Below are 15,847 nucleotides of genomic sequence, written 5' to 3'. Positions count from 1 at the left end.
TTTTTGCACATATTTGAGGGGATAGGTGCCTTCTTGAAGAACCGTTTCTTCTCCCTAGGGCAGGAGGCAGAGTCTTCCTAGACGGTGCCTAGTGTGATATGCCTGTGCATAATCGAACAAGCTGTTTTAGTAAGAACTAATTAGCCTAATTTCCTTTCACTGTCTCTACATCTGGACTAGATTTGGTGCAAATCGAAGTCCACAAGTTAAATCTCTTGCACCTCAAATGTTCATGTGTCCGCCTTCTTAGATTGGGGTGGATGTCATAATTACAAACTGCACCATAGAGGTGTTCCTGTGTGTCACTCACTCCAACTGTTCCAAATTTGGTTCAAATCAGTTAGACAGTCTTCAAGTTAGTGCTCTTGTACCTCAAAGGTTTATGCAACCTGCCATCTTGGATTGAGGTGGGTGACATCACAAACTACACCATTGGGGCATCCCTATGTGTCCCTACAGCTGTAGCAAATTTGGTTCAAATTGGTTAACTCACTTGTGAATTTTTGTGTCTCAAACATGTATGGTTCCATCATCTTGAATCAGGGTGGATGACATCATCACAAACTACATCACTGAGGCGTCCCTATGTGTCACTCGCTACAACTGTACCTAATTTGGTTCAAAGTTACAGTCCACAAGTTAGCCCACTTGCGCCTCAAAAGTTTACGTGTCCACCATCTTGAATCTGTGATGATGTCATCCGCACTAACTACGCCATTGAAGTGTTCCTACAACTGTACCTGATTTGGTTCATATTGGTCCAGGCGTTGCAAAGTTGATAGGAGGGAAACACACACACGGACACACACACAGAACGCTGGGTGATCTCATAAGCCAACAGGAAAGTAGGCTAAAAATGAAAATAGAGGCCAAAAGTCAGAACTATTGTTTCAATCAGTCAACCAAGATGTCTTAAGCAAAAGCTGAAGTACCAGAAACATTGGTCCCATCCACTGCCAGAATAACTTCCATGTAGAGCAGTCGTGAGGGAGGAAATAACTCCTTCAGGAGAAGAAGGCTGCTGTTGTGTGAATTAGATGAGGAGACAAGATGAACAAGATCTGTTAACTAAGGGAGGGAGAGGAAGACAGAGGGGAAAAGCGAGTGGAGGAGAGAGAAAGAGACAGAGACAAGAACATCTTCCAACCAGATGAACATCAAGAACATCTGACCAGTAACAGTTGCATTCCAACTGACCTTAAACATCACAGGCTCCTCCTCCCTATATGCATATGGAATCCTCACTGCCCAGTCAGGTACTTTTGCTCACAAATTCTCGTGAGAGCTGCCACGCACGGGATTAGCCACGGGTATGCCTTAGAGAACTAAATATATAGAAGATATTAGACTATTAGCAGGATCAGTTGGTAAAAGCCTTTTGTGGTACTGTCTCAGGTTACAAGTGAAAGATTATATGCTAGAATGGGTAGGGAACTAACATGAGGGAGAAAAGTTCAACTTAGCCTTTATATATAAGATGTATATATGGCCTTTTGATCAAATGATCTTCAAAGTGTCTTACAATGCTACAAAAAACTACTGAGCAGCCATTGTTTCTCTGACCATTGGCAGAGGCTAGTGTCCCCTTGCCCTTGCTTTTGCAGCCCCAGGGCATTGGGCAGTTGCAGTAGGGTTCTTTCTGGTAGGGATAGGGGAAATATGCTCCCCTACCCCTGCAGCTGCTTGTTCTCTGAGGCCAGGGTGGACTCCCCCTTGTCTTAGCACTGGAGTGCAACCTCCCAGTTGCCCTTATTTCAATGGCCAGTGTGACCTCTCTTCCGCTTCTGCAATCCCATAGCAACTTGTCCCTCACACTTTTTTTGGTGTGTAAAGTTCTCTTCCCCCACAGTGGAGCAACCCTTCATGGAAATTCCATAAACTTGTCCTCAAACCTAATTCAAGAGTTGCCTTGAAGTACAGGAGCAACTTTCATGTGGGCTGCTCCTACTCCAGTCCAGTAATGTGTAAACAAACACTGTGTAGAGTGACAGGACAATGCAGTTACTGCCCATGTAGCATGGCCGTAACTATGATTAGGCAAGGAGAGACAGTTGTCTCGGGGTCCCCTGCCTGGAGGGGCCCCTCAGAGACATGTTACAGGAGTCCCCATTGCCCACCTGCCCAGCCCCAAGGCCCCTCAGCCACTTGCCCTGTTCACCCTCTCTCCTGCTTGCCCTCCTGGCCGGCCATCTAAGCAGCCTGCAAGCTGCTTGAGCTCCTTCTCTCTCCGCCTCTCAGCTGATCAGTGGGTGGGCAGGGCTTCCAGAGGGGCCTCCGTGTAGGCCTCGCTGAAGCCTGAAGCTCTCCAGCAAGCAAGCAAGCCAGCAGGCAGGCAGAGTGGCCAGCACTGGCTGCCCTTACCCACCACAGTTCTCTACACATCCTCTGCCCAGGCCAGCCAGCCAGCCCAGCCTTTGCCAGTAATGGAGGTAGAATGGGAATTCCTTTTTGTGGTTACCCCTTATCACCACTACCTCTGATATATAGGGATCTGCTTGCCATAGGGTTTTGATGGGGGGGGGGAGTGAGATGTCTCTGAATATTTAATTTGAAACAGATTGGAAAATTTGCTGGCTTAAAAAAATGTCCTGTAAGTGGCTTGTTTCATGGCAGAAAATTGCAAAAACTTCTGGAACAAACAATATTATATTTATATTAATTCATTCATAAATGCACTTATGTTCAAGTTGTTTTGCAACCCAGAAGGTCTGAGTGAGAACTGTGAAGCATATGTTGTGCTTTTACTTTATTTTTCTTTAGAAATGCCACGCTGGTTGGACATGTGCAAAAAACCTCACTCACACTATTTACACTGTATGCCATCTGTCAGTATGATTCTGTAATGATATGAAATGTTGAGGCGCTGCACATGCTGATTGCCCGCCCCCCCGCCCCATATCCCACTAGGGATGACCCTGCTTCTGAGCACCTGCAGAGAGTGGTTTTTATCTCAGAACAGTGAGAGACCACAACCAGCCTCACTTCCACATTGGGGAGCAGGGAGAATGACTTTTAGGACAGACTAGGGCATAACTTCAGGTGCTCCTTGAGCCCCAGCATGTCTCATCTATCTTAAAATTTTACCAAGAAGAGGCAGATTCCTCATTCTCTCCCCCCACACACACTTTTCTCCTGAGGAAAGGTGCTAATTCTTGCTCTTTTCCCTATTTCTCCCCACCTATCTTCCTTGCTTCAGTGGCACTTACTGGTCTCCTATAGGGAGCAAAATATGCTGGGAGCACAAATTAGTTTGGTTTGGTTTACATGCCTGAGCATGTGCAATCCTATATGCACTTACCAGGGAAGGATCTCAGATAGTTGAATGCAATGGAGTTTATTTTTAGGTAGACATGCTTTCCTTGCTAGTAAGTCCTTTAGGTTTCAATGAAATGTACTTCCAGCTAAATGTGGTTAGATTTGCTGCCTGAGGCTGCAATTCTCCATACACTTACTTGGGACTTTTACACACAGCAGGCTTTACTGCAAGTTTACTGGGAGACTTTACTGTGAAATTGAAGTTGTCCCAAAGAACCAATGCAAAATAGTGGGTTGTTTTTTAAAAAAACCTCTGGATATAAATCAGGCTACACTCTAACAAACAGTGAAAAACCTGAATTGCGTGTGAACTGCTCCCCAGTAACACGCAGGGACTTCAGGGTAAATCTGACCAAGATGTGAATGTAGCACCTCCATTTCCAGAGGAGATGTGTGTTAAAGGGCTTTAAAAGCCCTGTGTGAAAAACCTCATGGATGAAAGTCTCCTTTGCTAATCTGCAGTGAGGGGCCTATTTTAATCATTAGTGTTTGTAGTGTGTTCTAGGCATTAAAAGTAGCACAGATATATAGTATTCAATGTATATCACTATATATTGCAAAGTGTCTGTGTGTGTGTGTGTATTCAGTGAAATGTATTTCCAGGCAGCATACTTATTTTGAAATAGACTTAAATCCTTGGGGGCCTGGTATGTGTGGAGGCCCTGGACTTTGCGGGGGGGGGATTTTAAAATCTCGTCTTTGGGCCCACTCCAACCTTGCTACACCCCTGCAGGATGGGACCAGACTATACAAAAGCTGCTCCCACAGTGCAAAGTTATTATTTGAATATATGCTTTGAGGACAAACAATTTAGATACATAACCAAAAGGAGCACGACATTGTACTTCAGGAGGACTAGGATGGGAGGACCCTTCTGACTCTACTGAAACCCTAGACCACCATTTGCCTACCCTAACATACACCCCACTTCTGTACAGTATTCAGTCTTCCCAACTCAAGGACTAAATTAATTGTAAACTACTTAAACAGCAGAGTTTAAATGATTTCCCAGAAGCTACAGTTCAATGCATTCCTTCATATGATATTATAGCCAAATGAATTCTGGAAAATCATTCCCATTTTGTGGGTAAAGTAGTTCAATGACACCTCAGCAATATTTCTCAATCTAAAGCACCATATACATTTTATAAAAGATTGATCCTAATTGGTCCATATTGACCACTTTCAACAAGGCCAGATCTAATGAGTGTGCCATGTAGCTAAAATTATTATTAGTTTCAGTCAACTTGAATGTAAGAGGAAAATTGCCACACACAAAGTCTCTGAACCAGTTGGCCCATTCCATCCATCAAAAAAACCAGTACATACTCTTATATAGTAAAAATCAATATTTTATTGCCATGCTACAATTCTTATGAAGCTGGCACTGGTGAGGGGACAATGTTGTCAATATTACAGAATACATTTAAAAATTGATATCTGGTAAGCTCAATAAAAATTGAAGCCAAAATTAAATGGTAGTATATGGATGTTGATAAATAAACATACTATGCATAGTATACTTTTAATCACTCACTCCCAAAAGGAAACCTGGAATGTTTGGAAACAGAACCATGGTGGGGAAAGAAAATAGTTTTGTGAATTTTTTCAGTCATTTGGCAATGGTAATACCCAACTCTTTAGACTTTTTTATTTTATAAAATAAAACTCTAGAAAGCTACTTTTATACAAAGTTGCTATATTGATGCCTTTATGTAGGAAAACATTTGTATAATGCAAAATTAGGACATACAACAACTTTACAGTATTTTACAATGCAATGACAAAGTAACATACAAATACAGTTTTGGCTTTTATAGAAATGTATATTTATGCATTTAATAAATGCATTTGTGGCACACTGGTGATTACTGGACTATTTTCAGTTTTCATGCCAAGGCTTTAGATCAGTTGTACTGTAACTTTGGAACCACAGTGCAGTTAAAGAAGCAAACAATATTTCCAAAGACATAACTGTAGTTGATGCTACAATGGAATGAAATGTTATGCTTAAACATAAAAAAGAAAGGCACCATACTTGCTGGTTGGGACACACCATATTGTGGTATACCAGACAAACACTATTTCCTTCTACAAAATGGAAGCATTCCTATACATTCAGTAGCAATTGATGTCTTACAAAACAAGACAACTGCCTGCATTCAAGGTTTGGCAAATATCAGGGAAAATACAGAATTAGTACCATATATATGCATTTTTATATAATATATATAATATTGCATTGGAAACTAACAGCATGTTAGAGGTTGTTGACATCCATTGCTAAACAAAAGCAAAGTGTAGCAATTCCTGAGTGATGGGTCCTCATTTGATATTCTCTCTCTCTCTCTCCCTCACACACACACACACACACAATACCTCAAAAAGCAGAATTCAGAAAGTAATCCCAGCTTTGACCACAAATAGGAATAAAACATCTTATTATTCATATAACTTTATAGTTGTACATGTTCAGGTCATGTTTAGGCAACATCTGCCAACCAAATGATTCTGTTTGATGCAGACAGTTCATGCTCTCTGCTAACAGAATTTGAACATACAAGCTATACATGAGAAGACTAATTCTTTCCTCTTTTCAGGGGGAGAATGGAAGAGGAGCAGGAGCAATCTAGTGGCAAAACAAGACTGCAGCAAGATTGTACAACCCCTTCTTCATTGCTAATAGAGATACAAGGATGGAGGAAATGGCAAATAAGAGATATTGTTAGACAGCATGTCTCAAGGCGTATATATATAAATGGCCTCAATCAAAATGGTACTTATGTACTCCATAGTCCTTAGCAACGGATAAGGGTGTAAGCTGACACTCATATGTGGTAGGTTTCAAAAAGAACAAGTGATGTAAAAAAGAAGCCTTCTCATGCCAGGCCCTTCATGAAAATAGAGGAAAACTGCCCTGTTCCAAGAGAACCAACAATCTAATTCTTTAGGACAGTCATCCATTTCATATTTATACACATAGGTACAATTTAATGGATTTAGCAGAAAACATGTATTAAAACTGTGAAATAATTTTAAATGCCCTTTGTAAATAAATTGTTAAGATTTTTTAAAACCCACCATGAACTTATAAAGACAATTTTGTATGTTTGATACTAAATTTCACCCTTATTCTCCCCAACAAAACACTGCATTAATCTGGAGGAAACTGTATTAGAGAAACACTTTGGCCATACCTCAATAGGAATTATGGAGACCTTTATTGCTTATGGCCAGAGTCATTCTGCTCATTAGATCTGAAAGAAGTGGCTAGGATTGGAGAAGAATATAAACTGTATTTTCTTACACATACACCTTGGATTAGAAACCTTGAATCTGTTATTAACACTGTTCGTTTGTGGCAGAAAAATAGCACAGGTCTTTTTTTGGAATGAGAAGTAGGGTGATCTGCAGCAGAGAAAGATAGGGTTTCTGTACCTAGGGTTGTGTAGTGGACATTTTGACAAAGACTGCCAACATTCCCACTTCTGTGATACAGGAACTCTGTCCCCATATGTATCTGGTCACAGTAATTGGGAGAACTGACCAAACATTACAAAATTACAGTCACTGAGTATTTTCCTGTTACTAGGCAAAGATAATCAGATGTGAATGCACCGTTATTCACAAAGGCTGCAAAAACTTAAATGTTCAGGCAATATTGCTAATTCAGGTGTCTAAATATAATCCAGGGTTTCATAATTTGTTCTGAAAGTCAATAAGCTGCCTTTAAAAAAATAGGGATGAGTACCTATTTCAGCCTTGCCTTGGTAACTACAAAGGGTAACTTTATAGAAGTATAAGAGAGATTTATACAACTATATGAATCTTAGGAAAGGGAGTCTAAAACCCTAACAAATTCACCAATGAATCATTGTCAAATAAGAACATAACATGCAATACTGCTTAGTTCTAGTCCACTATTGGATTGTGTATCAAATATCATCAAAATTTCTATATTTTAGCTAAAAACGTAACTCACAGTATAATAGAAGAAACTGTACCATTGACAACTGGAATTCCAGGCCATGAACTTGTATCTTGTGTTTGATAAATGAGCTTTGTCCAAGATTGGTTAACTCTTAGGCTGTGTCTACACACGCTTCACATTTCACCTTTCCTCACTGGCTCAGAAATAAATCTTAACGCGTTTCCTGTATGTCTGTGTTTTTCCCCATCCAGAACTTCTGCAATTGCTTCCATACACTTTACCTTCGGCAGCATACTGCACAAAACTCCTGCATAACTAAATTTAAAAATGTGGGGGAGGGAGTGGGGAGAAGGAGAAGAACAGGATAGCAGACAATCTTGAGCTGGAACTGATTTCTAGGATCACCAAGCCTCCAACTTTGGGGATCATGAAGTAGCCAGTTTTTCAGCTTTTGTTAGACAAAATTAGTAAGGAGTCTAAGCAAATGGATGCAATAGTGCATATTCATAGAAAAAATAATGAAAATAAACCTGCAGTTGTGAAAGAAACGAGCTGGAACAGTGGCCTTGAAGTGGGAAAACACTGGATTCAATCAGCACCAATCATGCAAATACATATAAGTAGGTGGCAATTAGGTACACAAGAAGCAAAGGTAGGTTTTACCTCTTTAATACACGATTGTGTGAAAGAAAACCAGGAAGCTAAGCACCAATACAGATTCAGGGGACATAGAGTAGAAACTGTGTCTATTCTGCACATGAGTGTCAGTGGCAGATTATGTAAAAATAATAATAATAATAAATTACTGGACACAGACATTACCATTTTGTTTCCTCTAAGGCTGTCCACCCACCAGAGATACGGCTTCACTTAGCACCTGCTTGAGACAGTTTCTGCCAAGCTTTTAGCAAAAACAAAAAGTAAGAAAACAACAACAACTCAGCACAGTTTCACTGAAAACCAGTAGAACAACAGAAAGCAGTATTATCCTTTAAACTCACATTTTGGTATTTAGTGTTATTCAACTGAACTGATAATGAACTCAACAGGCCTGCCTAGTTGGTGGAAGCCTGGGACAATGTGTGTTGTGATTACCGCACAAACACAAAAGGTGGCATCTACCTGATGTTTGGAGAATCCATTTCAGCTCTCCACCACCACCTCAATTTAAATATCCTGCTTGGTAGCCGAAATTAAGCTTGGAAATACGTAATCGATGTCTGGTGACATCTCTGAAACTGAGGCAGTCGTGGCTTCCTGTAGCCACAATGAGACCGTTTTCCCTTCTGTCAATATTTGTCCCTAATATACTTCTTTTTGGAAACATGGGCTTTTGAAGGAGAAAATAAATAAAGATCTATATGTAAAATTTTATATTTACTCAATTTGAGTTAAGACAACATAAACAGTCCTGGGGCTGGCCAATCTAGAACTTTACAAGGATAACTGAAGATAGTTTCCAGAATAGTGTTGTATACATACATTAGCGAATAAATCTGGCAAAGGTTTATGTCTGCAGATGTGATAAGCTATCACATCTTCTCTAGTACTTTTCATTACAAAAACAATTTCACTATAAGGAATTCAAAAGAGGCAATATTAGCATATACACTGTACCTTTCTGAATTGATGAAATGAGAGGGGTAACTCACAACTAAGGTTATAACATGAAGGCACCAGAGAAATGTATTATGTTCTTTCAGGATATGTTTCAACAGAAAACTTGAATAGTATAACCAAAGGGGTATTGCCACTTTTTACAGGATATTGGGGTACAAAATTACTTCGCCCCAAAAGTATGTGTGTTCAGTGCTCTCCTGCTAAGCATGTTTGCAACCTTAATGCAAAATATTAATACTGATGACAAAGTAAGAGGAGCCCCAAATCTGCAAATGACAAACTTCTTATCAGAACTTTGATGAGTCTCCAATAAAGTGCATATCTTATCATTTGATAGCAGCTAATTAGACAGACTGAACTGTCTCACTGAACAGACAGAAACAACCACAAGAACAGAAAATGAGGTGACAGAAAATGCAGAAAAAATATCCCAATTTCTTTCCAACATACATATAAGCAGGTGGTAATTAGGTACACAAGAAGCAAAGGTAGGTTAAAGGGGGAAAAAACTAGATAATTTTGATCAAATCTGGGCTTTGTATAAAGACATTTTAGCCACATCCTCTTTTATATTCCACTGTATACTTTGCAACAGCAACTATTTTACTCAAGCAAGATCCTGAAGCTGAACAAAATGGAGTCCTGCCAATCAGGTTTTGGATTGCTGCAGAACACCAGTAGAGGAGTAAGGGCTTTCATATTATTCAGACATACTTTGAGAGAGAGAGAGAGTCTAGACCAATACTTTGACCAAAATTAGGAGCTGAAATCCAAAAAAGAGAAGTTGTGCATGCTTAAGAAGTCTGCACAGTTGTGTGAAGTTATGGTCTCCACAATGTGAAGCTGCACCTCTAGCTGCACTACAAGACTGCGCAACATGTTGTGCAAATTGTCGTCTTCTGCTAGAGAAAGGACTAGTCTGGAAAGACATTACTTTCTCTGCACTACCACAAGAGTATATGCTAGCGCTACATTAGTCTGGATGTAGTTCAGGACCTTTTTTTTAAAAAGTCTTAAGTATATCAATAGGGTTTTTTAGAAAATCTAATCTTTATTATGATTGCAACCTATTCTAGCTGTATATTCAAATACCATCCCACAGAATGTAAGGAAGAAGCTATTTCAAGCAGCATAGCTTCTTAAGTATTATTGAAATGAGGACAAAATCACAATGTAATTAAAAAGCAGCTTTTCCAAGGGGTTCTTCACATAAAGAGCTCAGATTTAAGGTTTTGGGTTGTGTGTGTGTTTGCTCAACTACTGCAGGAAGATACTTGCAATTATTTGATATATTACAGTTTTAGACAATACAAAAATGCACATGAAGACATAGGGAAACTGGAAAATTTGGGGGAGAAAATGGTGGAAAAATGAGAAGTTTGAGGGAAAACTAAAAAATGCAGTATTTTCTCTTTCAGAATAATACTTTTACAAGCATACTGTTACAGCAAGTTACACTGCTGCAAAACTCCTAGATCCAAGACACAAAGGTTGGTTATGGCATTAATTTTGCTATTAATGATAAATAGCTGCCTTATACGGAGTCAGACCCTTGGTCCATCTGATTTGTAGAGTCTTTCCCAAGGCTACCTGGAGTTTCCAAGGATTGGACCTGGGGCATTCTGCATGCAAAGCTGACCTACTGAGCTACAGCCCCAGCCCCAGCCCCAGAGGTGATCATCAGTGTTAGTGATTATAGGACTGCTACTACATTTGTCCAGATTTCTAACCAAGCAACACTGTTAGCACTTGATGTTAGAAAAGTACTTTCAAAAGTGGCAGAATACAGAGCATTTGCAGGCATGTGGTCCAAACCAGACATCTGCAAGCATATTACTCCTGCAATATGATTGCAAGGCCTTACTCCTCTTGGTCCTTACTTGCCTCATTTCTCCATCTTCTGCACTGTGAAATAAACTGATGAATACTTGAAAATATGTATAACAATCAAAGAACAAAGTAACATGGAAGAGTTCGGAAATTTCAATTCATTCAAACCTTCCATTTTCTCAAGTTCATAAAGTAAAATTCGAGATCAGAAGCTATTGGGTCTTTCAGACATTTATTAAAGAAACAGTATGTGTGTGTATATACACATACATATACATATACACACACACACACACACACACGAGTTCAGAATAGCAATTTTTTTCTAAAGTTACTCTGAACACTTGAGCCTTCTATCTATACATGCTTATTCAGAAGCAAGTCTCACTAAATTCAATGGGCCTCAAATTCCAATCAAGTGTGCACAGGACTGCAGTCTGTGTACATTATAATTACTTTTTAAGGTATGTTTCTTTTCTGAATGTCCTTCCTAAGAATATATTTTCTCTTAACAAAACCATGTTTATTACTAATGATTATGTAAGCACTAAGTCCCAATAATAAAATCTTCTGTTGTATACTACACCACTTATATTTCAATTTTCAGTGTTCATTTTATGGTTTATGCTATTTTGTCAACTGTCAAAAACCAATACATACACTTAGGTAGCAGCTCCATTTCTAACACTGGGAAGAGAAACCATGAATACAAAGGCATCAGGGCAATGTGATCATGGGGGTTAGGTTCCTGGAGGTTGAATGTTCAAAAATGTTTTTTTAAAAAATGCAGGGGGAAGTGACCTAACATGATCCACGGGTCCACAGAAGCACAGCAGTGCTCCCAACAGTAAAAAATTAGCCAAAAATCACATTCACCCCGGTCCCCACCCCTAAGGGAGCCATTTTGAGGCTCTCAATTCCAAAATGGTGGTCAGAAATTACGTCTGAGGTCATTTCCGGCCACCCCCGACCCGCGGATACATGAAATTTAACCCCTTAGTTGCCGTTTTTTCCACGTATACCAAGGTCGGGTGCCAATTCCCTGACTGCGGATACGAAAAACCGTGAATATGGAGTCCGCGAATACAAAGTTTCACCTGTATTTGTTTGAATAAAACAAAGACTTTATACCTTGCAATTTCATAAATATACCAAACAGTATCATTTTATGTGCCAAGTGATACATGGCACTTTTCATGTTCATAGAGTGAATACAGGTTTAGACAGAAAGGAAAATTTGCATATATTTGGATTTTTCCTCTAATTTTCCATTTTCTTCCTAGAAATCAATCTCCCCAGTGTTAATTTCTGGAAATGTTTACGTCTTCACATGTGCCTCATCAGCTTACATCTATTGCTTCCTGCACAACTTTAGATTTGGGGTGGTTTGTGCTACATGAGCCTTCTGCTACACGGGCTATTCTATGTACTGTGAATCTGAACAGAGTATTAGGTAAGATCAGCACATGCCAAAATGTATTGGGAATATTAAGCAGTAGTTAAGCTATCAGCCATCTATTAAACAGTCAAGTTCATATATCCATGAATATTACTTTCAGAGATTCTCTACACATTTTCAGTAGGTTCTGTTCCAGCTAACTGCATGCTGTGCCAGCAGTGTCAGCATAATACTACCCAAAAGGAGTACATTATGACAGCACTAGATTATATGCAGGTACCTTAGGTAGATGTGCCAACACAAACACTTAGATCTCAGTCTTTAACAATCCAAGAGCACTATTATTTATGGAATCATTTTGCTAGCTTGTACCAGTAAGTCATATGATGCCTTCGAACTGAGTATTATAGGCCTCCAATTCTTTTCTTTTGGAAGAAATCAAGCATAAAAAATACAGGTCTTAATATGCCAATTCATCTCCAAGCTGCAATAGCACTTTGTCCTCGACCATCCATAATGCAACTTTCCATAAGAGAGCCTTTCTCTTAAGCGAGAATATTGCCAATAGGTCTTCCAAAAGTTTCCCCATGGCAATATAGAAATTGAATAAGATGAAACACATAAAAATACACTAAACAAAGACTATGTACAAAATTAACAGCTGCAACTCAAAGACTGTACAGGACAGACTGAAACACAAATGAGATGTGAGGAAAGGAAGAGAAGTTGAAAGAACTAAAAGAAAGAACTTATCCATCCCCAGCACAGCATCCCTCCAGTGGCTGTTGCTGGTGTCTATTTTGTTTATTTTTTAGATTGTGTGCTCTTTGGGGACAGAGAGCCATTTTATTTTATTTATATCTATGTAAACTGCTTTGGGAACTTTTGTTGAAAAGCGGTGCATAAATATTTGTTGTATTCGTCTGCGTAAAGGCGATTCCACCATACACACAATATAATTGTGAATTACATCACAAATATATTTTGTTTGTTACATCTGTACAACTCTACAGAAAAACCTGAAGCTGCCATTTGGAAAGTTGTTGCAAGCCTAAGGCTGATGTTATACTGCTGAAATAAAACATTGATGTGTCCTCTTACACACAAATAGCATGCACAAGGAGGACTGATGTGTCCCCCCCGCCCCCACTTCCAGCAGTACTCCTCCACCAGATGGGATGATATTCAAGCATAAAGCATAAAGGGCTCCCTGATCTTCAGAGCCATGGGGGGGGGGGAGATGCAGAGGGCCACAGTGGGAAGAGAGTGCCAGAAAAGGCACATTGTGAGGTCCTCTGTAATCTGCACAGAGAAATTATAGCCCTTTAGCCCAGCACCAACTCCTTTATGCTACCTACTCAAATGTCACAAAAGGTACAGGTCATTTCAATTTGACAGAGCAAAAGAAACAAACCCTAAAACGACAGCATAGACTTTTTATCTGAGATACAAACTGATCTGATAACTAGTTTTTCAATTACTAGTCGCTGGATTTATGCTTGATAGTTTTAAAGTGCATCTGGTCATTAATTTATGGACTGTTTTAAAACTGATACCAAGTGCTAAATGATACTAAATATTTAAGAAGCTGCTGATTTCATCAGTTTTTCTCCCTTCCAAAAACTAGCCACTCTTAAGTCGTGGTACCCTTTTAAAACTTATTAATTAGCTTTATTAATACACTTGTACTCTTCAGCAACTTGACAAGTTACTCCTATTGTGGGGGCTTTAGAGAATGACAGCTGTTTGTCCTCTCTAACAACTAAGAAGTGGTTCGTGCATACCAGAAAGTTATTTATCCCAGATATGCTAGATAAAAAGGAATTTGTACTGGAATTCGACTCAAATTGACCAGAAAATCTCCCATTTATGCCATGAGCCCGTGTTCAATTGGAAGATGCAAATATACAGACATACTATGAGAGACTAAACTGATCTGCTAGTAATGCAAGCTTCAGGAGACACACAGATGTCAGAATGCCTTCAGTGACTTTAGGCACATGGCCCGTCTGTCAAAACTGGCATGTTACTCCAACTTTCAGTCAATGAAATAGGCACTATTAAAATGCTTCCAAAAGCTGTTACTACAATGGTAAAATGAAACTGTATTATTCAATACTCTTTCTACTTTAAAAATTCCCTTTCGTCAAACAAGCACATGATGAAGTATTCTGAAAAAAAATCTATCGATCTACGAAAGGTGATAGCACAAAACAGAGCATTCATTCAGTTAATTAAAAAAACCAAACACTTCATAAAGGTGCAATTTAACTAGTGTTTTCCAGGCTCACATAGGCAGGTCAGTACTGTTATGTCTAGTTTTTCTAGATGTACCATCGTCTCGTGGCAGTGCTTTCTGCAAGCTTGACATAGCAGCTGTTCTTTCAATGTCAATCACAGCATACAGCTCTGTGCGCCTGGTTGGAGTCTGTGGAAGTGGAGTGGTAGGTGTTTTTGGAGTCTGAGGGTTGTCAGAGTCACTGCCACCTTCCAAATCAACCTGTATATAATTGAGCTGCCTGTGTTCTGAACTTGGTCGCCTAATATCAAAATTAAAGACTGTTGGGGTACAGTCCCGACGTCTTGCATATTCTATTTTGTGAGCACTTGATGGCACTGTTACGTTCTCTGTATTGACATAATTATGCATGGGATCTAAGTTATTGTGGTAGCCATTCAGGGAAGGGGTCTTTGGTCCTAAACTCTCCTCCTCCTCTTTACTTAGTTTGTGGGCTTCCCAAACTGGAGGCAAAGATGGCAAATTTTCATAATTTAGCAATGCAGTTCTTCTCTGAGCTGAATTGTTGATATTCTGAGTATCAGAGGTGCTGGATGATAGCAGACGACCTCTCCTGAGCCCTGAGGCACTAGGGATGGACAATCTATTTACATTTTCATATGGTAATTTGTTACCAGAAGATATTTCTTTGCGCTCATCACTGTCATATCCAGTGTCCCATTCATTGTTACTGCTCCCAACAGCTTGAGTACTGTTTCCACTAGTTTCAGTACTGTTCCCACTAGCTTGAGCACTATTCCCACTTGATTCCAGTTTTTCTTTTTCCATTAACTGCCTCTGGACAGGCGTTGGGCCCAGAACAAATTTGACTCCTTCAGGTTCCAGTATGACCTGGGCATCTCTGTTCTCGGAACAAGTTTCACCATCTTTTGATTTGCTTGCTTCTGCATTAGAAGCCTTTCGTTCCAGAGGTGTTCGCACAGTTGGCCTGTTTTTTCTTTCCTCTTGTACACCAGTTGTGTTCACATATGTATGGACCTGTAAGGACAGAATAAATAATCAAATGGAGTGTCACCCAGTTGCCCCACCATTTAATCTTACCCCCTTTTTTGCTTGCGATCACACATTTTTGTCATGTCCTTAAGCAATAACATAAGAATACTTTCAAGAGCACTTCCATTATGGAAGACAGGAGCAGTAGAATAATTTCAATGTAAAGTGTATAAAAATAATGGCAATGATGGAGGAGTACAATGGGTTGTTTCCGAAACCTGTTTTCTGCAAACAAAACTGCTAGTTGCATGGCGGGGAGCAATTTTCAACCGATCACTTCTTCACTCTTCAGTTCTCCATGCTGTATACCTTCCTGTTCCCCATACCAACCCGAATAGTTTGCGAGGGGAGTGCAAAGGGCTGGAGAGGGATCAGCAACTAGCCCTGCCCCCATGCACAATCAGAAGCTTTCCCATTTGCGGAAGAAATGGTTTGGATACAATTAGACGAAATAACATGT

The 15,847-nt window shown here is 39.7% G+C and overlaps 1 protein-coding gene across 3 annotated transcripts in view; it reads right to left on the bottom strand.

The window, feature by feature from the left end:
* Positions 1-4,646: 4,646 nt before the first annotated feature.
* Positions 4,647-15,847, bottom strand: part of FRS2 (fibroblast growth factor receptor substrate 2) — a 61,405-nt gene continuing 50,204 nt past the window's right edge. For all 3 annotated transcript variants that reach the window (XM_053252593.1, XM_053252594.1, XM_053252595.1), the window contains one exon: positions 4,647-15,372. In XM_053252593.1, coding sequence (XP_053108568.1) covers positions 14,383-15,372 — 990 coding nt within the window. In that variant the 3' untranslated portion in view covers positions 4,647-14,382. The remainder of the gene's footprint in view (positions 15,373-15,847) is intronic.

This window comes from Hemicordylus capensis, chromosome 5 (assembly GCF_027244095.1).
Source record: "Hemicordylus capensis ecotype Gifberg chromosome 5, rHemCap1.1.pri, whole genome shotgun sequence".
Lineage (NCBI taxonomy): Eukaryota > Metazoa > Chordata > Lepidosauria > Squamata > Cordylidae > Hemicordylus > Hemicordylus capensis.
The sequence above is the reverse complement of the archived record's forward strand: the minus strand, read 5'-3'. Positions and strand labels throughout refer to the sequence as shown.